General features: G+C 40.4%; 4 protein-coding genes across 9 annotated transcripts in view; 3 read left to right on the top strand and 1 right to left on the bottom strand.

The window, feature by feature from the left end:
- myo15ab (myosin XVAb) overlaps positions 1-7,608 on the top strand; it is a 61,456-nt gene extending 53,848 nt beyond the window's left edge. Inside the window, exons 64-72 of the mRNA XM_061678914.1 lie at positions 748-878; positions 2,277-2,371; positions 2,450-2,624; positions 2,903-3,063; positions 3,505-3,638; positions 4,511-4,644; positions 5,641-5,774; positions 7,018-7,158; positions 7,224-7,608. Of these exons, the coding sequence (XP_061534898.1) occupies positions 748-878; positions 2,277-2,371; positions 2,450-2,624; positions 2,903-3,063; positions 3,505-3,638; positions 4,511-4,644; positions 5,641-5,774; positions 7,018-7,158; positions 7,224-7,325 (1,207 nt within the window). The 3' untranslated portion in view covers positions 7,326-7,608. The remainder of the gene's footprint in view (positions 1-747; positions 879-2,276; positions 2,372-2,449; positions 2,625-2,902; positions 3,064-3,504; positions 3,639-4,510; positions 4,645-5,640; positions 5,775-7,017; positions 7,159-7,223) is intronic.
- Positions 7,609-9,333: 1,725 nt separating this feature from the next.
- alkbh5 (alkB homolog 5, RNA demethylase) lies at positions 9,334-16,275 on the top strand. Its single transcript, XM_061680621.1, has 5 exons — positions 9,334-9,564; positions 9,705-10,861; positions 11,818-11,898; positions 14,768-14,890; positions 15,794-16,275. Exons 2-5 carry the CDS (start codon positions 10,158-10,160, stop codon positions 15,951-15,953), a joined length of 1,068 nt encoding a protein of 355 aa, XP_061536605.1. The 5' UTR covers positions 9,334-9,564; positions 9,705-10,157; the 3' UTR covers positions 15,954-16,275.
- A 1,473-nt stretch (positions 16,276-17,748) lies between these two features.
- Positions 17,749-26,888, top strand: mief2 (mitochondrial elongation factor 2). Its single transcript, XM_061680752.1, has 8 exons — positions 17,749-17,901; positions 20,929-21,094; positions 21,687-21,831; positions 21,904-21,968; positions 22,510-22,686; positions 22,884-23,047; positions 24,206-24,358; positions 24,611-26,888. The coding sequence occupies exons 2-8, from the start codon at positions 20,954-20,956 to the stop codon at positions 25,116-25,118; spliced, it is 1,353 nt and encodes a 450-aa protein (XP_061536736.1). The 5' UTR covers positions 17,749-17,901; positions 20,929-20,953; the 3' UTR covers positions 25,119-26,888.
- zgc:112980 (uncharacterized protein LOC503706 homolog) overlaps positions 24,411-27,338 on the bottom strand; it is a 28,902-nt gene continuing 25,974 nt past the window's right edge. For 3 of the 6 annotated variants that reach the window (XM_061680744.1, XM_061680738.1, XM_061680741.1), the window contains exon 27: positions 24,412-25,193. The gene's annotated coding sequence lies outside the window, so the exon portion shown is untranslated. Of the gene's footprint in view, positions 25,194-26,536; positions 26,581-27,338 lie in introns of all 6 variants that reach the window. The other 3 variants (XM_061680739.1, XM_061680743.1, XM_061680740.1) reach the window with 2 other exon arrangements.

Raw genomic sequence — 27,338 nt, 5'->3', positions numbered from 1 at the left:
CCTGGTATTCCTAAGTAGTCTCCCATCCAAGTACTAACCAGGACTGACCCTGGTTAGCTTCCGAGATCGGATGAGAGCGGGCACTCCCGGGGCAATGCGCGGGTAGCATACTTTATTCAGCTTCCGGGGCCCCACACAAACGGTACAGCGAGCGCGGAGGGACATCACCTGAAGCAGCTATGGACGAGAAAAATCTAATCTAGAATACGTTATAACTCCCAGATGAAGTTTACTGTATGAATCTGACACCTAACACAAAGAGAATTACACATTGTACACTATATTTAAGCACCAAAATGTTCAACCAAACCATTAACTTCATTGAACAAAACTCTGCTAGCTTCATGCTAACATACAAACAAACAGTATGATGTAAAACGCCATAGACAGTCTAACGGAAATTAGCATCAATGTTACGGTACTTACGAACCATCAAACAACTGATATTTGAACACAAATGGAGCACCCTGCAATGCAACTGCATTGACTCCTTATCCCTTTAATGAACACGTGCCTGAAAATAATGTATATATGTGTATGCGTCTTGTTAGAGAATAGCAAGTTGTGAAAAAAGTAATGAAACACTGAACATTTGGTCATGTGCATTTAAATGTTTACAGATCAAATTCACAATAAATTCAAATGTAAAGGTTATCTTGTAGTACAGTGTAGGTTAAATATCACCCCAAAGCCCGATAACACTTTTTATGATTTTTGTGTGCGTGTGTGTGTGTGGGGGGGGTGTAGTGACAGCTGCCAGCGAGGGTGGAGGCTGCTATACATCTTGACGGCATTCAGTCGCTGCTCTGAGGTTCTCAAGCCCTTCCTGCTCAAGTACCTGACACAGGCCTCCCACGGTGCTGGGGTGCAGTATCAGGGTAACACACACACACACACACACACACACACACACATACACGCACGTTCCCCACATTGACACGATAGCAATGGCCCATATCTCCAAAACCATCACTTTTCAGGAACCAAAAAAAAACTAACTGAAATTTGAAATTTCTGACTGATGCCAGCGACATGCAAAAATAATGGTTGACCTAGACCGGCGGTTCTCAAAGTTTTTACATTAATTACCAACGGGGGGTGGGAAAGCTTTCCAAGTACCACCATAATGACCAACATTAAAATACAAGGTCTTAGTGTTTATCAAAAACAAGACAGATTTTTTTATTGCGAGTTCAGCCATCCCCTTCAGCCAATCAAATCTGCATCTCAGGAAGTAATCACTGATTGCGCACAGCCCAGACAGAGATGAGGAGAAACGTTGCAGGGAAGAGAGAAAGAGACTCAACGTGGAAGTTGAGTTAAAGATGGAAAAAAGGTCCCAAAATGACCGATAAAGGAAGAGAACATTCGGAACATCCATCCATCCATCCATCCATTTTCTGAGCCGCTTCTCCTCACTAGGGTCTCGGGCGTGCTGGTGCTTATCCCAGCTATCGTCGGGCAGGAGGCGGGGTACACCCTGAACTGGTTGCCAGCCAATCGCAGGGCACATACAAACAAACAACCATTCGCACTCACATTCACACCTACAGGCAAATTAGAGTTGTCAATCAACCTACCATGCATGTTTTTGGGAGCTGGGAGGAAACCGGAGTGCCCGGAGAAAACCCACGCAGGCACGGGAGAACATGCAAACTCCACACAGGCAGGCCCGGGGATTGAACCCCAGTCCTCAGAACTGTAAGGCAGACATTTTAGCCAGTCGACCCATCGTGCCGCCCATTTGGAACATAGGGCCCTTAAAATTCAATAGTCATTTTTGTTTGTACTTTTCAGTGGGAAGTTCGGAATGGGAGCACTTACTAAAAGTGCATATATGTGAGATCCCATTATGAAACAAAACAAAAAAAATAATTGTTTGAGACTTGACTGTTGTGACAAGATGCCAAAGGGGAAACTCAAACTTTATTTTTCTGAAATTAAATACTGCCCACGTACCACTAATGGTATGTGGGCAGACTAACTGACCAATGACTGCATGAAGAATGAGAGTCAAAACACCAGGCCATCACTCACAGGTTCTTCATGACATAATTGACATGCGGAATGTCCAATGACTCCATGGAGAATTACAATTAAAATACTAACTAGGCATGTAAAAAACTGACACATAGACTAACCAATGACTGCACGAAGAATGAGTCAAAACCACCAACCAATCGCAGATTCTTCATGTAATGATTGAAATGATTGAAAAACCAACCATTGACCTGTCGGTGTACCAAAATTTGAGGGATATCTTGTGTGTGCTTCAGGCATCGCTAAGGCATGCGAACACAATCTGAAGAAAACTTTCCAATACGGCGGCCGCACTGTTCCGCCCAACAACATGGAGCTCAAAGCCATGATGGTAACAGTTCCTCAACATGTGCACACTCTTCATTCACTTCCACTTTTACACCCCGTTTGTTTGTTTCGACCTCCTCAGGCGGGTAGAAGCTCCAAGCGCCAGCTGTTCCTCTTTCCGGGGGGCTTGGAAAGCCACGTGAAGATCAAAACATGTTCTGTTTCCCTGGAGGTTATGGAGGAGCTGTGCTACGAGATGGGCCTCCACAGAGTGGAGGCCATCGAGGAGTACGCCATCTTTTTGGTCACAGACGGAGGTGCGTTTGAAGACATGCCGGGAATTACAATTGCCACAAAAATGTCTATGGAAAACACGAATGGTCCAGTTCAGTTCAGAAGGCTACAATTTTTTTGGGAGGGAGGCGATTTCATTGCAAAACACCTATAGCTACTTTATTAGGTTAGTAATGCTAACCTGTAGCCGCCAAACATCCTGACGTAAAGGTAAGGGTGGGTTGGACCATCTCTCCAGATGTACCCTTTTGAACTCTGACCTGGTAACACTTATGTGGTAATAAGTCGGACGTGCTCGCAGGTCAGAACGTGCGTCCTCTCAGCAAACACGAGTACATCCTGGATGTGGCCACCGACGCAGAACTGGTAGACAACAACTACAGCTTCTGGTTCCGACGCGTCGTCTGGACTCAGCCTCTCAAATTTGACAACGAGCTCTATGTGACCATGCACTATAACCAGGTACAGCCCATCCGCAAAGTTTGCGTAGAGTATACACTGGGGCTTCAGTCTAGAGGGAATTATGAACAGTTTCAAATAACAGTTATTATTTGCACAAAACCTTCAGTCTTACAGTATGCTAGAAAGCAAAACAGTTTCAGGAAAATCCTCCTTGAACATCAGAACTTTATTTGGGACACTTGAAATGGTGATTCAACGTGATTGGCATTTTGGGGGGAAATTCTTTATCTTGATCTCCTTTTTTCATATCACAAAAAATAGCATTGAACAGTAGTGTGTAGACTTTTTATATCCAGTTTATACAGTAGGTAGATAACACAACAAAATGTGAAAAAGTGAAGCACTGTGAATACATTCCAGATGCACTTTATGACAATCCTGTAGTAATATTTCACCTGAAATGTACCTGTCCCTAACCGTGTTCGTCACCGGTGTCGCTAGATCCTTCCGGACTACCGCAAAGGTCTCCTGAACGTTCTCCTGCCAGGAAAAGTTAGCGATCAGCAGTTCCATCAGATCTCCAAGCTCGCTGCCTTGCAGCACCGAGCCAAAGACATCGTCTTCATCCCCAGCATGTGAGTCATGGTAATTTTCTTTTAATTAATTGCCCTGTGGGGCGATTTACGGTTGAAATCTGCTTAGCAACAAGTGACTAGGCAAACATATGATGAATCCAAGTGGTCACTGCTTTACCACAGTTGGTGGTTTTCAAGCGGGGACGCTGTAGCTCGAGAAAAATTGGGGGGAAAAAAATAAGATATTTCATTTATAGATCATTTGTTGGGATTTTTGACTCATTCTTCATGCCTCCATTGGTCAGTCTGCACAGCATTTGTGAAATGCAGCATCTGTGATTGGTTGGTTACGTCACTTTCTATTCATTGGTCAGTCTAGCGGACAGTCTAGGTCAGTCTGCATGTCAATCATTACATGGAGTGCAGTCCTTGGTTGGTATTTTTGACAGTCAACAATCAATCGATAAATGCAGCTCAACCGATGGGTTGGTTATGTCGCTTCATCCTCATCACTCAGTCATCATGTCAATCATTACAGGCAGAAACTGTGATTCGTTGGTGTTGTAATTATCTTTCTTCATTCAGTCACTGGTCAGCCAACATGTCAGTCATTACACAAATACAGAACAGCCTCCCGTTCATTGATTAGGATGTGTCCCAACACTTTTGTCCATACAGTGTATTCCCAGTTTAGCTTATAGCATCACCATGCAACACCGTGATGTTCAACATGCATGCAGGGCGAGACTTGTTGACAGGTTCAGCATCAGTTCAGCTAGTTGTGCGTTCTCTTATCTCTTGCTCTCTTGCTGTCATGATAGAAGCGTCAGTCGAGCAGAAAAGCTCGACGACTCGTGGAGAAAAAAAAAAAAAAAAAAAAAGAACTTCAGAAATGAGTTGTGTGAGTGAGAAGGTGTTTGTGTCTCCCGCAGACACGAGCTGTCAGAGTGCATTGCTGCGCCGCTCTTCAAAAACCAGCCGCCGCAGCAGTGGCTTGCCATGGTGATGCAGCACATGCAGCAGGTCCAGACCCTCAGCCCGCACCAGGCTCGAGCACAGTTTATGGGTAAGATCCAGAACGAACATCAGTCTTCGGTCAAAATCAATGTGGGAGTTTACGATCCCACCAGAATTGCTAGGATTCTTACTTTCATATCGAACAATAAACTGCGGCTGCTCTGGCGCTGAAAAGAAACTTTATGGTGTACTGACTGACAGGTATGTCAACTGATGGAAGATTTAAGGAAGAAGAAAAAAACACAAACCCCAGCTAGGGTTCCTCTTTCATATACAGTAGAACAGTAAACTGAAATTCCTACCTGCTCGAGTGCAGCCAGGTATCGTGATTGGTGGAAAATTTGACGAAAAACTCAGGTGGAAAAAAGATAACACAGGCTCTAGCTAGGGTTCTGGCTTTTATATAGAACAGTAAACATAAAATCATGGCAGATCAAATGCCGAATTTTTTTTTAATGGCATATCGATTCAACTGCAGGTACTGTATCTCGAAATTACATTAGATCGGTGGAAAATATGGGGGGAAAACTGAGAAAAAACATAAACACAGTGTCTTAGATGACTTCTCATTCAAAATCGATGGCACTCTAGCTTAGCTGCAGAACAAAGATCCCTGAAATTTGAAGTTAGTGCCTTCTCTTGCCTTGGATATCAACTACAGTACAACTTACAGACATTGTAAAATAATAGCTGTGATTCTTTTGTATAGAACATAGAATTAAAATTGAGGCTACTCGAGCACTGAAAAGTGTGGAGTACCGATTAGACTTCAGCTAGCTCCAATTACATCGGTGGAATATTTGATGAAAAGCTCTGAGGAAATAATTTTAAATCACAATGGTTCTTTCATTCATTTAGAAGTGTTTAATAAAGGTTGGTTGAAAATCGCAATGAATCTTGATGGTGTCTCGATGTTTGATTGCTGCAATTATGCAAATGAAAATCAGGACGACAGCAAATGTTAATCTCACGTGCGTGTGTGTGCATGTGTGTGTGTGTGTGTGTGTGTGCGTGTGTGTGTGTGTGTGCGCGCGCGTGTGCGCAGGGCTGGTAAGCGCGTTCCCCATGTTTGGCTCGTCGTTCTTCTACATCCACAGCAGCAGCTCTACCTCCTTCTACACCCCCTGCATCGTTGCTGTCAATCAAAATGGTCTTCATTTCCTGCACAAAATCACACATGTGAGGACACACGCACACATTCAGTCACTTACAGCGAAAAGAGGAGTTGAAAAAAACAAAATGGCAGACTTCCTTTGTCTATTCAGGTATGGCTTGTTGAGACTTTTTTTGTGGGCCTATTCATGATAGACATGTCTATCAAATTCCATGTCCCTAAGTAAAACTGGCTTCAGGGGTTGATTTTTTTATTATTATTATTTTTATTTTTTTTAACTCCACAGCGGGGCATATATTAAATCAAACATAGGACCCATGGAAACTAAAATATTTGCTTAAACTCAAAATGCTAGACTTCCTGTCTGTTCAGGCATGGCTTCTTGAGACATTTTTGTGGACCAATTCATGATAGACATTAGAGGTGTAGCGATTAATTGATTAATCAACAAGTAATTCCATCCATCCATCCATTTTCTGAGCCGCTTCTCCTCACTAGGGTCGCGGGCGTGCTGGAGCCTATCCCAGCTGTCATCGGGCAGGAGGCGGGGTACATCCTGAACTGGTTGCCATTTGTGATAATCGATGAATCGTTTAGAGACCTTGTTTAACTTAAAACTGTCCAAATCCTCGGAATTTCAGCCTCTCCCTAACAGTAAATACTAATAATTATATGTATAATAATAGTAAAGCACTAATAATTATTATTATATTTATTATAATGCTAAAGTAGACTGATTATGTTTTGTTTCATGAAAATACGACATTTGCAAATATCTTTTTTTCTTTGGAAAACAATTTCTGACATGTTACGGACCAAACCGGTAACTGAATCATTATCAATTTATGTTAGTGCAATTTCTGCATTATCAATTTGAAATAAGGTCCTGTTTTTAAATAAAAGGATCTAAAGTTTTTTAAATTAGATGAATAAAAAAAATATTTAAAATGACATCTTAATCGATTATTAAAATAATCGTTAGTCGTTGCAGGCCTAATAGACATATCTACCAAATTTCATGTAGCTACTGTAAGTGAAACTGGCTTTGGTGACTGAATTTTCACAACCTTTAACATTTTTTTTGTGTTTTATGGCCAGTCATTAAACTTTGTTCCCAAGCCTAAAATTGCTGCAACCAAAAGGGATGACTTCTCTGTCTTTTCTGACACGGGCATCTTCTTGAGATTTTTTTGTGGGTCTACTCATGATAGACGTGTACCAAATTATATGTTGCCTAGTGAAACTGTCACTGGGGGCTGAATTTTCAGACAAAAATATTGGCAATGTTGTGATGTTTGTCGGCTCTAGGAGGTGATGGCAGTGGTCCCCCTGGTCGAAGTGCAATCCAGCCGCACCCAGAGGCCCTCTGCCGGGGCCAGCTACCCGTACGTGGACCTGGCTCTGGGTGATATGGACACGCAGCGGCTCATCCAGCTGCAGCTAGAACAGGTAAGAACAAGAGGAAGTAGTCATGCTGTGACATTTGTTAAAATGCCGGTGGTGTTTTCCCGCAGGGCCTGGAGCTGTGTCGAGTGGTTGCCATGCAGGTGGAGAACATGATGTCGGCGCGGGAGAAGCGACTCACCCTGCCGCCCAGCGAGATCACCATGTTATAGTGCTCCGAGAGCCCAGGGCTGGTTAAAACTTTGTGCTCAGAGGTGAAGTTTGATTTTTGAAAGAGACAGTAGGCCCAGGTCATTTAGACGAGGTAAAAAAAATTCAAAAAGGAATGAAAAAAAGTTAAAATGTGTATGTAAAATAAAAATTGGCAATAGCCTTTTGTCAGGTAAATTAAAACGTTTCTACACTGTTGTAGACAAAGAAACCTAAATAGTAATATTTAAAAGTTTATTTTCACAATAAAAAAATTATTCTCACATTTTAATGTTATTATTTATAGTTCAAATAATTATAATAAACCAGTAGTTGAATATAATAATTTTTTTCACATGTGTATATATGTGAAATGTATTATTTTATACGTGTTTTGTTCACAATAAACCAATCAAGCAATATTTCAATTAGGTCAATGAATTTTAAAAAAATTTGTACACTTAAATACATTGTTTGGTTAAAAAATGCTCAAATGTGTTTGTAGAATACAAACACAAAAAAATGAAATTCTAATTAATTCTCATTTTTCATTTTATATACAATTAATGTAATTAACCGATTCTTGAATATGTAAAACTGATTATTGTATTATTTTTTACATTATTTACAGTTAGTCAGTTAAATAATTATTTAATTAGAATTATAACTCTTTTTATATACATTTTTACCATATACAGTAGCTAGTAACAACTTTTTAGATGATGTTACCAAAAAAACTTAAAATGTATATGTAAAAGTTTATTTTAATACTAAAATACTTCTTCGTTAATGTCACAATTTGATTTGTAGTATTTTATTCCATTATAATTATTTATTGAATAAAATATTAAAATGAAACTGCAAATGTAACATTTATTATTTTACTTATTTACAATAAATATATTATTTTATGAGATAAATACAAATATCTCTTTTAAATGATTAAATACATTTTTACAATTTTTGGGAAACAACGGATGAAACAATGCAAATAATAATAACAATAATAATACAGGATTCTTGATAATGTAAATGGTTGATGGGCCAGATTAAATAACTGAGTCTTTTCCCACCCGAGGTATCCTAACGCTTTCTACCTCCGAACACTGCTCACCGGTCGCAACATTAGCTACACCTGCAGAGGGATGGATGAAAAAAAATATATGCCTGTGCAAAATAAAATAATGCTCACTAGTTAGACAGCTTGTGAGTTAGTAGCCTCTTTCACCAAGAGACACCACTAAATTGCCACATTAGTGATTTATCTGCATTTTACATTGCATCCAACCCATTTTAGCATCTAGGGCAGAGTGGGGCAGTGACCCACCAGAGGTAGCTGAGCTTAACTATTTTCCAGCAACATGAACCTTATTAACATCTAAAAAGTTATTAATTTTGTCATATTTTGATTTCTGTTTAGTTGAATAAAAGGGCACTGAGAGCTGCTATGATAATATGCTAAAAAATGTCTTAGCTCATTCAGCTAGTAATGTGTATTATTAGCGTGCCTAATGTTGCAGCCAGCAAGTTATGTGTGTGTATGCACACTTGTATTAAATATTGTACCATCGTAACTGGAAAAAAATTGCAAACCAAAGGTAGTGACTCACTACATTTTTTACATACCTGTGCTCTACAATATTTGACCTTTTTTTTTAAAGTACCAACTGTAAACTGTCACATGCAATGTATCTGCTGTTATTTTACTTTTCAAAAATAATGAAAATAAAATCAGCTGCAATTCAGCACCCCTTTGTCAAAATGTCAAGGTGCATTGATGCCAACATTGTTTGCATATTTAGGACCGTAATGTGCATCAAAGGTTAATATGTATGGTTTTACTTGTAAGTAAACATGTATCCTATAAAAAGACAGGGAACTATCTATTTCAATTGAGAATATAAAGAGTTTAGTTTGTCAGGAGGAGTCCCAAAATGGCCATGGCGTCTTCGTGTGACTGTTCCGCCCCAAGATGGCAGTTCACCAGTCCGCATGCGCAAAGACCTGGCAGGTTTAAACGAGTTTATTTCCGTCGTCTTTTTTTCTCCGAAGACGAGTGTCGGCGTTCGCCTTGAGTGTTTACCAGAGTTTGTGTGCAAACGACGAGGTTTGCCCCAGATTCCTCAGGGTAAATCCGGGTGGAGACGCCATTATTTGGGAAATATCGTGGCGATTTGTCGTGAGATGTTGCGGCGTGGATTTATTACTGTGGCATTTCCAAGCGGCGGCGGACACGGGGCGTCCAAGCCAGGCTAAGCTAAGGTACGTTGAAGTGACGACGTTGTGTTTAACTTGGCTTTTTGGGGGGCGGGGTTCTTTTTGTTTGTTCGCTGGCTTCCATATTGCTCAGAGAATATCACCTGATATACCCTTTAAACATTCATTTTAATCCCCACGTCAAGGAACCAGCGGCCGGCCGGAGGAAGCTCACTAACATTAGCTTAACCGAGCTAACAGCTAACGAGAACTGAGCCACATTCACACGAGCGCGGATCGATTTTTTTGACGTCACTTAGCCCACTGCTCGGGGCCCTGGCGGAAGAATCCAGCGGACTAGCCAAGGTTGGCCTATCGAGCTATCGTCCAGCAGAGCCACATGCGCACAAAACGCAGACGAGCTGATGTTAGCTGAGCCGAGCCAAATCCACAGGATCACAGACAGTTTTTCGACGTCCCCCCGCTCCAGCGGTCAAGGCATCGGCGGAGGATTTTAGCGGACAAGCTAACGGCTAAAGAGTGAGCGCAGCCAGCACGGGCTGCTTTTGACGTCGTGGCCGCCGACACATGACATCCACCAGCTAAACTTAGCAGCTCTCCTTCTTCACCCTCAAGCGGCGTTGTTTTTCGGAGCGACCATGACTTCCAGTGGCTTCTCCGATTTGCGCGATAAACTACGGTCGATGCCGCCGCACCGGGACGACTACCCGACGAGCAACGGCGGTAGCGGCGCGGGGCGAAAGCGCCGGCGCCGCGAGTCCGATGACGACGACTGCGAGCACAGCGACGACAGCGGGGAGCTCCGCGAGCAGGAGGCCCACCGGGTACGCAGCAGCGTCCTCCAGAAGAGCATCTTCACCCCGGAGGAGTGCGTGCGCATCGAGCAGAAGATCGACGAGGTGGTGGCCAAGGCGGAGGCCGGACTCTACCGCGAGCACACAGTGGACCGCGCGCCGCTGCGCAACAAGTACTTCTTCGGCGAGGGCTACACGTACGGCGCGCAGCTGGAGAAGCGCGGCCCTGGCCAGGAGAGGCTCTACCGCAAGGGGCAGGTGGACGACATCCCCAGCTGGGTGCACGAGCTGGTCATCAAGCGACTGGTGTCGGCCGGCGTGATCCCGGAGGGCTTCGTCAACAGCGCCGTCATCAACGACTACCAACCGGGCGGCTGCATCGTGTCCCATGTGGATCCGCTGCACATCTTCGCTCGGCCCATCGTGTCCGTGTCGTTCTTCAGCGACAGCGCACTCTGCTTTGGGTGCCGCTTCCAGTTCAAGCCCATCCGCGTGTCCGAGCCCGTCTTCGTGCTGCCCGTTCGTAGGGGCAGCGTCACGGTCCTCAGGTAACCAAGCACCTCTTCTTCATCAAGTATTCACTCACTCGGCTTATTGTTATTACTATTATTTTATAAACACCAGGTTGCTGACAAATCAAGATTTATATTAAAGAAATAAAATACTTCTTTTATATACTTTAAAACATGTTTTTCTGAATCAGGTTTTTATATAACGGCAAAAACATGTATATGATTTTAAAAAAATTAAAAAGTAATTTTTTTTGTTTAAAAATTCGATTACTGTAATTACATTTGTGTATTGTTATTTTAAACCTGAAAATCAGAATGTTTAAAATGGTTTGGGTTTTTTTCTAAGCCAGATGTTTAAATTACTTTTTGGATTAAAAAATAAATGTGCTTACATGTGTTTTCTCTGGGTAGTCCAGTTTCCTCCATCATTCCAAAAAACATGCATAGTAGGTTAACGAAGAACTAAATTGTCCATAGGTTTGAATGTGAGAGTGCTCTGCGATTGGCTAGCCACCAGTTGAGGGTGTATGTACCCTGACTCTCTCCCAGTTATCTGGGATAGGCTCCGGCACATCTGTGACCCAAGTGAAAGTAAGTGGTTCGGAGAATGGATGGATAATAAACAAATGCAATTCCTTTAATACAAAACAAATAAATCGGATTACATTAAAACAAACTTTTTTTTTTAACTTATTAAAAAATTCAAATTGACTTCTTATCCAGTTGATAGTAGCACAGCCCATGTAATTCTGATCATGACATCCACGTGCTCCTTTCAGAGACTTTATTTACTAATCACAAACATATTTGAGGTATAGTTATGATATTTTTATTGGGTATTAGGGCTGGTCAATATGGCCTTAAAATAAAATCTGATGATTTTTTTCCAGAGAAATTGGATTTTTGATTGCTTGATTTAAATTGTGATATTTTTTGTTAAAAAAAAAAAAAAAATGTAACAACGGTGAACTGCCATCATGTTTCTTTGTCAGTGGCTACGCTGCTGATGACATCACACACTGCATCAGACCCCAGGACATCAAGGAGAGGCGAGCGGTCATCATCCTGAGGAAGTGAGTTCAAAAACAGTACTTTTTGTTTTGACATATGACTTTCCAAGTGTTTAATTAGGTCAAAATAGCCCAAAGATCAAATAAATACTCCACACTTTTTCCCCTTATTCACAGCCTTCTTGAAATCACCTGGGGGGGCTGTCTCACACAAATGAAAAGCTAGCCAGCCCACCACCTCTATACTGTGGGGTTTGCAGAATCTTGTATGGCTTGGCTGTTTTCGAGGCCCAATTCTGAATTTTACTGTGTAATTAAAATAATATAAAATGATTCACTTGTGACAAAACTTGTAATTGAGAGTTGAGAATTTACTTGTGGTGGTGGGCAGCGCGGTGCAGGGTGGCACCGTGGTGGTTGACAAGCACAGTCAAAATAATCTAGTCAAACAAAGGATTATGAACTATGCTTATTGCACATACAGTCCCCTCCAAAGGTTTTGACACGGCAAAGCCAGTTCCTTTGTTTTTGTTGTATACTGAAGACATTTGGGCTTCAGATCCAAAGATGAATATGAGACTGATGTTCAGAATTCCAGCTTTTTTTTTCATGGTATTTACATCTAGAACTGTTAAACAACTCAGGACAGAGCACCTTTTGTTTGAAGCCACCCACTTTTCAAGTGAGCAAAAGTACTGCAACAGACATTATTCAATTAACTTGAAGTGAATAACATTTAATAGTTGGTGTTTATAACCCTTGCTTGCAATAACTGCATCAAGCCTGTGACCCATTGACTTCACCATACTTTATTTGAAATCCTTTGGGGGTTTCTCCCTTCAGTCTCCTTCAGGAGGTAAAAGGCATGCTCTATTGGGTTAAGGTCCGGCAGTTATCTTGGCCAGTCTAAGACTTTCCACCGCACTGAATTCCTTTGTTGTTTTGGCAGTTTTGGGTCATTGTCTTGTTACATGATGAAGCTTCTCCCGATAAGTTTGGATGCATTTTTCTTTAAATTGTCAGATGCAATTGTTTTGTAGAATTCCTTCTGCTGCTGTCATCATGAGTTACATAATCAATAAAGATTAGTGAGCCTGTTCCAGAAGCAGCCATGCACGCCTAAGCCATGATATTACCTCCACCATGCTTCACAGATGAGCGTGTGTGTTTTGAATCATAAACAGATCCTTTCTTTCGCCATACTTTAACCTTTCAATCACTTTGGTAGAGGTTAATCTTGATCTCATCAGTCCATAAAACTTTGTTCCAAAACTTTTGTGGCTCATCTCTGTACTTCTTGGGAAAATCCATTCAGGCCTTGCGATTCCTTTTGCTGATGAGTGATTTGCATCTTGTGGTATGACCTGTATATTTCTTCTCTCCAAGTCTTCTTTGAACAGTGGATTGTGATACAGTCACCCCTGCCCTGTGGAAGTTGCCAGTGATCTCACTGACTGTTGTCTTTGGGTGTTTCTTCACAACGTCTTCAACTGCTGTTGATACCCTTGACTGACCTGTTTGAAGTCTGTTGCTCAGTATACCAGTAGTTTCTTTCTCTTTCAGGACATTCCATATTGTTGTATTGGCTATGCTCAATGTTTGTCCAATAGCTCTGATTGAGTTTCCTTCTCCTCTCAAAGTGGTTTGCTTTTCTGCCTGAGACAGACAGCTCTCTTGTCTTCATGTTTGCTTGACAGCAAATGCAGTTTTCACAGGTGAAACCCAAAGCAAAAAAACATTTTCTTATGTAATGAAATATTTTTAACAAATAAACACATGGTATGTTAGCAAACCTAAACTGATTAAAACAAAGATATAATGTAATTTTGAGTCCAATAATTTTGTAGATCTCAAAACTCATAAAACTCAGCACTCTTTTTTTTTTTTTTTTTTTTTTTTAACCAGCTCAAAACTGATTGGTTTTCTGACTATTTTGAGCGCTGCCAAAAAAATAACGCACCTTTGGCGATCGCGTTGTCTGGCTATATTTTTGGTTTTTATTTTTTTAGTTTCTCCTTGGGTGGCTGTAAATCTGCCCTGGCGGACCACCCAAGTAAAGCCTATGTAGGGTAAACACTCGAGAGGGAACGGGAAGGTGTTTGGAGAGCGACACTATCGCTTTGTTGTGTTATATGGGTATTGTTGGAATTGATAAATGCTGCTTTTCCCAAACTCACCACCTTTTTACAACTCCTCCGCACTCACCCTAAATAGAAAAAGTCATAACAAAGACAATTCAAAGTCATCTTCATGTTTAATCCTCCAAGCTTGATCGATACACAGAATAGAAGAAAAATAAATCTTTTTCTTGGCAACTACTGATCATCGCACTTTGACATTAGCCCACACTAGACGCCCAAGGCAAAAAAGTTTTGCATTTTAGCGTGGCTCATCTGTCTGGGATATCTGCTTCTGATTTGGGAAAATTCCCTTGTAGGAGTTTGCCAAACCATGGAATTCACCTAAATTAAATGCTTCAAACCAAAATGTCTGACTTCCTGTTCAGTTCCCAACATAGATCCTTGAGACATATTCCTGTGTTCTATTATGATAAACATGTTTGCCCAATTTCTTATTGATCGGTGAAACTGGTGTCAAGGGCAAAATAGTTTTTCAAATTTTCTCAGGAGTCATTTGGGCGAATTCCCTAGTAGAACTTTGTCGAAATTCCCTGACTTTTTGTTACATTTTGGGCATTGGGCCGTGAGATGTTTTGATGCGTCCATTTATGATAACCACGTCCACCCAAATTAAATGAACATCAGTAAAACTAGTATCAAAGCCAGATTTTTCTTTCCAGGGGGCGCTACCAAGTGAGTGTTTGTTGAGGAGCTTCAAACTTGTGAAGTTTTACATAGCTGAGACTCTGTGTGCAGGTTTTGATGGTAACAGACACCAATTTGACATACTAATTGTTGATATTTTGTTTCAGAACCAGACCAGATGCCCCCAGACTGGACTCTGACATCCCATTAAGTTCCACACCAGTCGAGAAGGCGCCCGCCCTCAAAGCAAAGCGCTCTCATCGCAAGGCCGACCCAGACGCTGCTCACAGGTACGCAGCACCGGGGACATTGGGAAATATATATTAACACAATGTCAGGAGGAGTATCAACTCCCACCTCCGTCAGAACGTCACCCACGTCTCGGGAGAGGCGGGGGACATTGAGTCCGAGTGGACCATGTTCCGCGCCTACATTGTGGCGGCCGACCGGAGCTCTGGCCGTAAGGTAGTCTGTGCCTGTCGTGGCGGCAATCCCCGAACCAGTTGGTGGACACCATCGGTGAGGGATGCTGTCAAGCTGAAGGAGTCCTATCGGGCCTTTTTGGCCTGTGGGACTCCTGAGGCAGCTGCGGGGTACCGGCTGGCCAAGCGGAAAGCAGTTTTGGTGGTTACTGAGGCAAAAAGTCGGACGTAGAAGGAGTTCAGTGAGGCCATGGAGAACGATTTCCGAACGGCTTCGGAATTTCCTCGAAGCCGTTCGGTCCACCATCCGGCCTCTCAGGAGGGGGGGAGCAGTGCACCATCAACACCATGTATAGTGGGGCTGGGGCGCTGCTGACCTCAACTCGGGACGTTGTGAGTCAGTGGGGAGAATACTTCTAAGACTTCCTCAATGCCACCGACACCCCTTCCCATGAGGAAGCAGAGTCTGTGGTCTTTGAGGCAGGCTCTCCTATCTCTGGGGTTGAGGTCACCGTGGTGGTTAAAAAGCTCCTCGGTGGCAAGGCCCCGGGGGTGGATGAGGTCCTAACGGTAAATATTAAATAGGAATTTCGTCAAATGAAGAAAAAACTATTAAATGTCCTTAAAAATGCCTTAAAATATTTACCAATTAAAGCAATAAAAATTCCATTAGATATTGAAATCATGAAATACATTATTTAATCGGTTCTCTATAACAATTTTTCATCTATTATTATTATTATACACTTGTCCTTTTGTGTCGTCCTGCAGGCCAAGAGTGCTGGAGATGGACAAGGAGGAGAACCGGCGACACTCATCGTTCGGCCAGCGCCGTCACAGTACGTCGTCGGACGACTACAGGAAGCGCGAGGCGGACTACGACAAACACCGAGAGAGCTCGTCGCGCAAAGTCAAAATGCGGCGCCACTGAAGGAGGGACTCCTGCGTCGGGTTTCTTTTTACGAGCGCACCCGTTCTTTTTGGTTTGTCTTTAGGTGGAGACGTGAAGGGGCATGTTTGTGTTCTGAAGATGTACATACCTTCAAAAGCTGCTTGTACATAAGAAAAGCTGAGCTGTACAATAACATTTGTCTTAGTCTTTAAGCCTTGTCTTTTCTGCGTACATTTCTCACCTTTTTGTTTCTTTCTCAGCATCGACAAGTGTAGGATGATTGAAAAGTTGGGCCTCCTTCTTTTTAGAGTATGAGAGGCCATGTTATTGCTTTTTCTCTATTAAAGCACAATGTTCCTCATTTGTTTCCTGCTTTTCCTCAGCCGTTTTGTGGCTCCCCTCCACAGTTCTCGAGTTACACATCGACAGAAATAACCTGGCCACGCACAAGATAAGACTTTTGGGGGGAAACAAGTCGTGGTCGCTAAAGTGCCAAGCAGAGAATCGAGTTCGGCTATTAATGTTTAACTGCACAAAAGGAGATGTTGCCAGAGTAAACAACGCTTTAGTTAACTCTCTAAGCACAAAATTAATTAAACTTGAAAAGTTGGTATGGTAAACTACAGCTAAAGATGGCCATACTCACACAGCACATTATGAAATCGTTTTGTAGTTATCTTACATCTCTATTCTGACATTTCAAAGGGTACGTTTAATTGTACAGGAGTTCCAACAGGGGTTTTCTTACTTGTCACCACCTGACATGCTTAAAGGAAGAGTTGACTTGCATTGGCAAAAAAAAAAAAAAAAAAACGATATGGTGATCTCACGCCATTTTTGTACTATTTACAATAATAATTTTGCCGGGTCGACATTCAAAGTATTTATGTAAATCAGAGAAATGAGTGCAATTTTTAAAAATGTGACAAGTGGTGTAGGTTATCTTCATATTAAGATTTTTTATTTTATTTTTTTTAAATCTCTACAACAATTAAAGGAAAAAAATCGACTTTGAGGCCCAACCAGTCACTTTGACTAGAATTGTTGTAGTATTAGAGGGCCCTAAAGCCACTAAGTTGTCACCGACAGTTGTATATAAGGAAAGTCCGGCCAGTTGTATAGCTATATATTTATTTGGCTATATATACAGTATAGTACCAATATGGGTCTTGTGATTGCATTAACTAAATTGTCAGCTTGTCCCTATCGTTATTCATAAACACTTCAAGGAACGTCGGTGTGTTTAATATAGCATATTGTTAACACACTTACAAAATGGCATGACTGGAAAAGTCCACTGCAGTTAACCACACGCCTATAGGGGAAAAGCAAAGGCTGGGTAACAATATGGTGCCCGGAGACCATGTGACGCCAATTTAACCAATGACAGAGCAGTGCGGTGAGTTCAGATGAGTGTCCATAGTCCACACTTTTCTTTGGAACGACTTTGGTCAACACCAAAGAAATAGATTAACCTCTCTTACCTAAAAGTTGCTGATATGGTTGACTAAATCTTAAATAATCTCCTCGGTTATCTGTATTGTAAAAAATCTCTGCATAAATATAAAATTGTGTCAAATATGTTGAATTCCTAAATCGTGTTCGTCAACGTAAACAAAGAAGAAGACTGACATCTCTTGCTGCCCCCCATTCCCCCAAAAAGTTGCTGATAGGGTAAACTAGTTGAAATAGTCTCTTCACATAAATCTACAAATGTGGGTGGGGAGTTCGATGGCGATTGCGACGAATGGGCTTTTGTTTGTTGTAATTGCACTGGAGTTCCGCTTAGGGGCGCCAACTCCCCCACGTGAGATTGAATAAACGAAGAAGATAACTTACAGCAGTTAGCATTAGCTTGCATGCTAAATAGTACCGTAGAAGTGCCAATCTATTATTGAGATTTTATTTTCATATCATCATTTGCTGCAATCTTAATCGATTCTAATGCTTTGCCACCGTGTCGTCACAGTCCTCTCTACGTTGAGTGGTAAGTTATATTGAAATTTTTTTACTTTTTTGTGACATTAGATGCTAGCTGTCTCCTTCCTGCTTTCACTCTGAAAAAAAACAACAACACAGAAATGGATGAAAACATATAAAAGTAACATATCAGCCGCGGTTCTAGATATAGTTATACTTCCACACAATCGACACAAGCTGCCATCGCCATTGAAAGTCTACCAACAACCTAATGTTGCCTTTATCACGGGTGGAAGGTAAATGCTATCATAGTTTCCCTTAAATGAGACATGCACTTACACTATTTCAAACAATGCCAGGTTCATTAACATCATGACTGTCATCAAAATACATCAAGGCCCGAGAATCGTGGACATTTGTACAGCATATTTCTTGCCATGGTGAAATTGGCTGGTTTTAGGGGCGGGTCTGTATCCTGCAGTTCCTCGCTTATATATTCCTGGGCCAATGGTGAGGACAGAATTTATTCAAGTGACACGGTGGGCTGCATAGTTTGGCTGGAAACTGGCATATTCGCAACCTACTACCGCATTCAGCAAAACGGGTCCAAGCACTTCCTCCTAGCTCGGGTGAATGGCAAGGGGGACTGTGACAAAGTATCCATAGGAAATTTTAACATCTACAATTCCTATCTTTTTGAAACATAAGACGTCACGACAGAGACGCCAAAGATGACAATATTCTGAGTTTGGCCTTCGTTCGTGTTTACATATACTTGTACTTTTGATCAGAATTTTTCCTTTTTTTCATTTTGCATTTATTCCGTCATTTTTCTTTTTGATTGTCATTTGTGCTCTAATTGTCCTTTTTGTTTTTACCATAATTTTCATGTGATTGACATTTAATCATCAGCTATAATTTTCAATCAACTTCTTTTTGCCAATTATCTTCTTTTTTTAATCTACTTTTTTCTACATCACTATTTTTGTTTTTAAAGTAATTTTTCCATTTGAGTGTCCTTTTGCGTTATGATCGTCATTTTCAACCATAATTTTTTGTTTGGATTGAAATTTTCTTTTTGATCGCTAGTTACCGTTTTTATTCGGCTTTAACTTATTTTTTCATTTTGATCATTTTGTATTTGAAATGCCTTTTTTTATTTATAAAGTGATTGTTGGGGGTTGCCATCTTTCGCCTCCACTTGTTTTGATCATTTTTCACTTTTGACTGCTATTTTTTTTTTTTTTACATGCTTCTTTTGTTTTGATCGCCATTTCTATGGGTCTAATTTATGTTTTGTTCACCGTTTTTGTTTATTTTTTTATTTCATTTTGTCTTTCCAAAAACAAAAAGAACAAAAACATTTATAGCGAGTTGTTAAAATGAACTGCTGAGTTTGACTTCTGCAGTCTGTTTGAACTCCAACTGGCATACGAGCAAATGTTCAAACCCAAAATGTCCTCTTAGCAGTTGATGTGGGCCGGACATTTTGTAGCGGTGTAAGGTTGTTCTAAATATATTTGAGCCCCGGTACTGTGAGTGAGTTAGCCTATAAATAGAGTGTAAGAAGAGTGTTTACACCAGTGGACGTGCTATCCAAAACCTCGTACAACAGGTGTGATGTCCTCCTTTTTGCCAAAGTGTACAACAGCACTATTTGCAATCTTTTTTTAGAAGTAGATCATTAAATGTTCACGGCTTAAAACCATACAAATAAGAGGTCGTTTTTACTGTCCTCATTTTATGTTGTGGATCGTCATTTCTCGTTTTTACTCGGGCCCAAACTATCTGAATTGTTTTAGGTCGATGCCGATTCTGATATTTGGCAGAAAAGGATTTGTGATAACCGAGTAGTTGGACGATTAATTTAACAAATATATAATTACTAAAATTACTTATTTTTTTAGTCCTTTAACACTTACAACAACAAAGCAATGAATTAAATAGAATATTTGGGTCTTTTATAACCTTTTTTTCTTGAGTATTTGTTTAACTTTACAACAGAGCGGAATTTTTAAGTACAAAAACATGCAAAAAAAAAGCATTAACTGATGAATTTATCTTTTGATTTGGCTCCATAGTGGACAAAGAGTGCAAGGACATCATTCTGCACTACTCTGACACTTGACAGCATTTACTGTTTTATGAGAAGTGAAGATTATATTGACGTTTAATCAGCAAATTTCAGGTCGACTGTCAGTATTTGGATAATGAGTAAAATCGGCCAACCGATGAATCAGTCGCGACCTTAGGTTTTACCGTCATTTTGTTTCGACAAAACAAAAAAAATAAAATGTGTGTGGCATTAATCCTTGAGATGCTCACTGTGCTGAAGTTTCACAAGGTGTGCCGTTGAGTGTGAATTTTGTGGCATAGCTTCTTTGGATTGTCAGTTTTTGTTTTAACTGTCATTTTTATTTTGATCGCCAGTTATCTTTTTTTTAATCTTCTGTATTTAGTTGGAACATTTTCTGTTTTTAACATCATTTTCTTTTGGTCGCCATTTTTTTGTATTAAATGTTTTTTTATATATTTTTTAAACATCTTTTTGTGTTGATCACTATTATATGGTTTTAATTCCCATTTCTTAATTTCACTGTCATTTTGTTTTGGACAAACAGCAAGAAACCAAAACACTTAACCATAATTGTTTGTACCTTCATTTTTCATTTTGATTGTCATTTTGTGTTCTTTACCTTCATTTTAAATTTTTGTTGTCAGTTTGATTATAATTGTTAATTTCTTAATCCTCATTTAAAAATTAGAATCGTCGTGTAACGTCTTTCCAGTCTTTTTTTTTTTTTTTTGCTTTTAACTGCTATTTTTCTTTTATTGTAATTTTGTTTTGTTCAGTATTCATTTTGATAATCATTTATCCATTTTAATCGTCATATTTCATTTTGGTTGTCATTTTTCATTTTTCATCATCATTTTTCATCGTCATTTTAAATTTTTAGCATCATTCTTTTTCTGTCTTTGCTCCTTTTCTAATTATAACTATCTACTAATATTCTTAAATAAACCAACCAAAAATGTATTTACCTGCAGTTGGCAGCCATATGTCGTATTTTATCTGTTGTGTTTCGCTCTCCAGGCTGATTCTAAAGGCCACCGTCACAATGCTGAACTTCCAAGTCGGTCGCAGGCGAGGCTCAGATGGCGTAACCATGGTGATGGACTTCTTGCTGGCCAACGCCCGTCTGGTGCTGGGCGTCGGAGGCGCCGCCCTGCTCGGCATCGCCACGCTGGCCGTCAAGCGGGTGAGTTGAGCAATCCTTGCCATACGGGTATCCATACATATACATACTTATCCATTTATTCCTCTCATTTTATGGTTGGATCAACATAATTAAATACATTTTGACTGCTCCTTTTTGTTTTCACCATCAATATTCATTTTGATCATTTTGTGCCTTTTTCATTGTTTCCGCATTTTGCGATTTGCTCGGCATTTTGTGTTTTTACCATAATTTTGCGTTCTTCCAGGAATTTTGCATTTTGGATGTTTTTGCATGTTGCCTTTTTGGTGTCTGGATCATCATTTTGCATTTTTATCAGTATTTTACGATGTGATCTTCATTTTGGGTTTTTACCAGCGTTATGTATTATAGAGTGACATTTTTTCATTTTTAGCAACATTTTGCTTGATGGTCATTTTTCATTTTTAGTGTCGTTTTTAGTTTTTACCATCACTTTTCGTTTTGATTCCAATTTTGGGGACTTTAACGTCATTTTGTTTTGATCCCCAGGAAGCATGGCAGCACATCACTCATAATTAGATTACTTTCTTCCAATATATTGATTATTACTTAGCCACTGAATTGTGATGGTATCATAATTTTGTTTTGTCAGCTGATCGAGCGTGCGGGCCACGCCGCTGAGGAGGAGAAGGTGGAGCAGAAGATGGCGGAGAGCTGGGAGGAACTGAGCAAGAAGGGGCTGGAGGGAGTGGTCGTGCAGCACGTCGCCAAGGCTCGAGAAAAAAAAACACGCAAAGGTGACAGCAAACAAACACGACAGACGGCGCATGATTGGCTTACATGACTCAACGGTTTTTGTCGTCCCTCAGCCGACCTATGTGAACCAACTGAGGAGTCGCCAGCCCTACCGGAGAAATGCGGCCCCACCCTGCAGGTAAACACTCACTCAGGATTTCATGTTTTCATCACTATTTTTCATTTGATGTTTTTCATTTTACATTTTGATCATCATCTTACGGTTTGAGTAACATTCTGATTTGATCACCGATAAAGGGAAAACCTTTTTTTGGGGGGGGAGGGGGAATACATTGTATGTGCCCCCACTAGTATAAACATGGTATTCTAATGAATATTTCGTTTGTGGAATAAGAATTAAACAGATGAATTGATCAATTTTCACCTATTCCAGGGGGCTGCCATGTTGACCAGTATCACCCTCTGCTGTCGAGGGAAATTAACGTCTAAACTGCTACGTGACATTCACAATGCAAGCGCAAGAGCAGTTGTGATGTTAATTTTCGGTCGACAAGCAGTTATTTTTTTAGGTCAATTTGTACTGTTATCACAAATCTATACATGTATATATATTTTTTTTAATACGTAATTTTGTAATCCAATCGGCATTTCTCTCTAACCACCTCCTATACTCCCATCTGGCTCGATGTACAATGGAGATGTGAAAATGTTGTGTTCAGGAGCTTCTGCATCAGTTCTACCACACCCGGGTGGCACTTTCCCCGCCGGAGGTCCACCGAGCTCAGTGTCGCGCTTTGGACATCTGCATGGAAATCCAAGGCTTCCTTCGCACTCGTCATCCCGACATGCCGCTAGGAGAGATGAGCCTCGGGGGATCTCTGCTGGACGACTTACAGGTAAACCACGAGAGCAACACTGCTACCTGGACTTACTAAGAGTGCCCCAACTTATGACTTCCAATAATCTGTATCTGCCCCGAAGAGACCATATCGGTCTGTCTCTATTTAACATGGTTTGGAGGTCCGGAAGGAATGAAAGTGGTAAGTGAAGGTAGCAGTGTTATTGAAAAGCCCGTTGGTTGTCTGCCGTGCAGGTGGTGAGCGCGGACCACGCGTGTCTGCTGGTTCCTCTGGAGCTGGAGCCGGACCTGTGGCGTCTCATCCCGGGAGAGGAGACGCTCCTCACGCACCCTCTGCACTGGATGGTCAGACGGCTCAACGTGGAATATTTCCCCAGAGGACGCAGCTACTGGGACAGGTGGGCTCACACTGCAAAATGTGCTAATTTTTTCTACTACATTTACAGAATATACATTTTTGTTTTTGATTGTCACAGTTTTTTTTCCTTGTCATTTTATGCTTTTATTATTATTGTTTTTACACCATTTTAAATTTTTTTTTTTTTTTTTTTTAACTGGCATTATATGTTTTGATCATACTATTTGCGTTTTAGCCGTCATTTTGTTTTGTGTCATATAATCTTTTTTGTTTTGATCACGATTTTTCATTTTGATCTCTGTTTTCAGACTTTTATGTGTGAATTGTTATTTTTCCTTTTTGGACTAAACTTTCATCTTGGTCATCATTTTTTGTTTTTAGTTTTATTTTATGTTTTGACCATTTTTTTGTTTTTATCGTCATTTTCATTTTTTATAAACAATTTGTTCAGTGTCTTTTTATCTTTGTACCATCATTTTCTGTTTTGAACATTAGTTTTCGCTTTTCACATGATTTTTCCGTTTTGAGCATGTTTTTGTTTTACTGTCGTTTTATGTTTTGATCGTAACTTTAGGGTTTTCCATCCATCCATCCATTTTCCGTACCACTTCTCCTCACGAGGGTCGCGGGCGTGCTGGAGCCTATCCATCCCAGCTATCTTTGGGGCGACTGCTTGTTTGTTTATGTGTGCCCTGCGATTGGCTGGCAATCAGTTCAGGGTGTACCCCGCCTCCTGCCCAATGATACCTGGGATTGGGTCCAGCGCTTCCGCGACCCTTGTGAGGATGAGCGGCGCAGATGATGGATGGATATGAATGGATGTTAATGACGTTTTCTGCTTTTTTTAATTTTTATGTTGTAATTTTTTTTTTAACTGAATTTCTTCTTGACATTTTGATCTTTGTTTTTGTTTTAAGCAACATTTTGTTGATCATCTTTTCATTTTGGTCATCATTTTTTTTATCTGTTTTTAGTGTCATCTTTTTACCATTATGTTGTCATCGCATTTTTTTTTTTTTTATATCTTCATTTTTTATGTTTTGATCAACAATTTTTATTTCAACCATTTTAAATTTTAGCATCATTTTATGTTTCAGTGTTCATTTCAGTGGTCATTTTCTGATTCCAGCACATTCATTCAGTTTTTCAGCTGGCATTTCCTGTTTGTTAATGTCTCATTTTATGATTTGACGACTAGGTATCTGGTGGGCGGCTACTTGTCAGCAGGGTCTGTGGTGAACATGTTGAGCAAAGTGCTGATGGAAACCATCAACTGGCCGTCCATCAGCAGCACTCTGGACTGCCTGGTCAGACCCGTGCTGGGAGGACCACGCCTCGAACTGGAGATCCGGTTTGTCAGACTCATGACTCAGTTACCAATCCAAAGAAATTAAGTCATTCAAAGTGCCGCCATTAGAAATCAGAGCAAACAATGACATACTTTTGTAGCTATTTGTTGTGTAACCACTAACCTCAATTCACCATTAGACAGACATATAGAAGCAATCTTATTAATCTTATTTATTTAACCTTTATTTATCCAGGTAAGGCAATTGATGATGAGATGGTTGTTGATGTTTAATTATCTTTTCCGCTCTTCCAGGTGTCCGAACGAAGCTGGCGGCGTCCCGGCCGACTGCCCTCTCTTCATCTCCGTCCTCCCGCTGCTGCGCGAGGGCGACGTGGTCCTGTCGGCCCAGCCCGAGCTGACCTCCCCGTGGGTCAACGCCTGGCACATGCCGCTGTACCCGCGTGAGACCCAGCTCCTGGCCCAGCTGGACTCGCAGGACCTGGGCTGTCGCAGGATGACTCTGAAGCTCCTGAAGGCGGCGTTCCGCCTCAACCCGGCCCTGCGACCGCTGGACTCGGCCGCCCTGGCCAACCTGCTCCTGCATCTGAGCCGGCGCCAGGAGGACTGGAGCCTCGACAGCCTGCACCTGAGATTCTGCCAGTGCGTCACCGAGATGATCGGTCACCTGGAGGCGGGGGTGCTGAGCAGCTACTTTAAGCCGGTCGTCAATCTGCTGAGTGGACTGACGGACGAGCAGGTGGACCGCATGGGATTCATGCTCTACTGTGCCGTCTCGGAACCGGAAATTCTTCTCATATGACGCTAGGACATCGAAGCTTCAGGATGATCCTTTTCTGTAGTGCTGCATCTCATTCAGGTAGTTTATCCCAGCTGACTTTTGACAAGAGAAGCGGCGTACAGTTAAGCCCAAGCAAAAAAAAAACAAAAAACAAACAAAAAAAACACACAAGGACAGTGAACGCCCACTATAATTCCTAGGGATGAGCCAGTGGTATTGGGCCTATTAGCCTGACGTATTTCAAGGTATCGGGTACTCTCGAAGGCTGCCGATACTAGCCACCAACGCTTACGGGAAAAAGAATCTGTCATCGAGTAAATACTCCTTACCAGTTGTTGGCGCTATACTGTGGCAGTTTGACACATCGGCGAATCATCATGTGCATAATTATCTGTTGTTGTGTTCATTGAAATTTTATGTATCAAAAGTATTAGTGCTATTGGTACTCTGTATCTGTGATTACTCGAGTAAATATTCGTACTGGTATCAGTCTGAAAAGAAGTGGTATGGAACTTAAACTTAATGGAATTTTGATTGAATTACAACAAAAAAATGACTGAATGACATTTATTTATTCGCTGGATTTGTATTTAAAACATTTTTTTTTTAGATTTAATGTTTTAATATTCATTTAATAACATTATTGAACTTGTAAATTTAATTATTTAATGACATTTAAAAATAAGACAAAATTTATTATGTTAATAAATTGTCATTTAATGAAATTTTGTCACAAAAATAATCTCAACATTTTATTAATGACTAAATGTATTGGTTTTATTTTTAAATGTCATTAAATTATTTAATTACATATTTAAAAATGTTAAAAATATATAGATAATAATAAAAACATCATTTAAAAAATGTTTGAAAGATTTATTAAATTATTGTTTACATTATAATTCTAAAGTACTAAATTACAGTCAACAGCAAAAAAAAAAAAAACATTTACCAGGAAATTATTCCTTCCCAAAAAGTTTTGTAATCCCCTATAGATGCCACAGGATGGCGCCAAAGCACTTTTTTCTGTTTGACAAGGCTATGGCCTGTCTAAATGAAGCTCCTCCCCTCAGTTCAACATGGGTGCTTCGCACCAAGATGCCACCAGATGGCGGCAAAGCAATATTTTTTTTTACGTAAGACGTCTTTGGCCTGACCACAAAAATGGCGAATAGGTGAGTTTTGCCGCAAATAACAGAAAATAGCTTTCCCCAATAAATCTACGATGAGCTGAATTCATAAAATATGTGTGGGGTTCACTGTGAGTGGTGCCCCCCAAAATATATAATTGCCTATGTTAATAGTTTTAACTGTAAATAGAGTGGTCTCCTGCATGTTCGCAATTTGCTAATTACGTATTCACCTAATTGCTGATTTATTTATTATTTTTCTTTCTTATTTTGGGGGCGGGGGGTTCCTCCACTGGCTGAAAAGCTCACCTTTTTGTGCGCTTTTGTGGACTGCTGCCAACTTCAGGATGTGCCTGATTAAAAAAAGGACAGCACGCACACTTGAACACGTGGCTCAATGTCAAATGAGGAAAATCACAATTGCCTCATTTACACTTATACACTGATTATGCCGGGTGGCTGGATTCTTAAGTACAGTACATGCATTTGTATTACACAAGAGGTTCAAGGATGTTTTTTGTCAAAGTTCTCTACAAGGAATTATTTTTATTTTAATCTCAGTACGAGTGTTGGGAGTGTTTGGTTTATTTTTCATGCCGAGTGAAAGATTTTATGTGAAAATGATGATGATAATTACAATAAAGCATCCGTTATAACTGAAGAGTCTGTCATGTTTTAGTTGGGGGGAGAAAAAAAACATTTCTGTAGTTACTTTTATTTCACATGGAAACTGCTTTTCAGAGGGGTAACAATTTATAGTTTTTTTTTTATTTAATAATTATAATAGTTATTTAAATTTGGTTTTGGTAATGAAATAATATTTCAAAAATATAATTTTATTACAAGAATCAAATTGTAAATGGTAATGGTCACACTTAACATTTTCACAAACATTTATTTAGATTTTTAAATCACATTCAACAGGTTAATATTAATTGTATATTAATTTTAATACATACATTTTCCAATACAAAAATATTACAAATACAATTTTATTCTAACAATTAGTTTTTAATAGTGAACAGTTCTTTTGTCAACCATACTGTTTATTACATACAATAATTTATTTAAACGGACTGATGGTGGGTGTAGAGATGTCCCCCCCCCCACA

The sequence above is a fragment of the Phycodurus eques genome, chromosome 6 (assembly GCF_024500275.1).
Source record: "Phycodurus eques isolate BA_2022a chromosome 6, UOR_Pequ_1.1, whole genome shotgun sequence".
Taxonomy (NCBI): domain Eukaryota; kingdom Metazoa; phylum Chordata; class Actinopteri; order Syngnathiformes; family Syngnathidae; genus Phycodurus; species Phycodurus eques.
The sequence above is the reverse complement of the archived record's forward strand: the minus strand, read 5'-3'. Positions and strand labels throughout refer to the sequence as shown.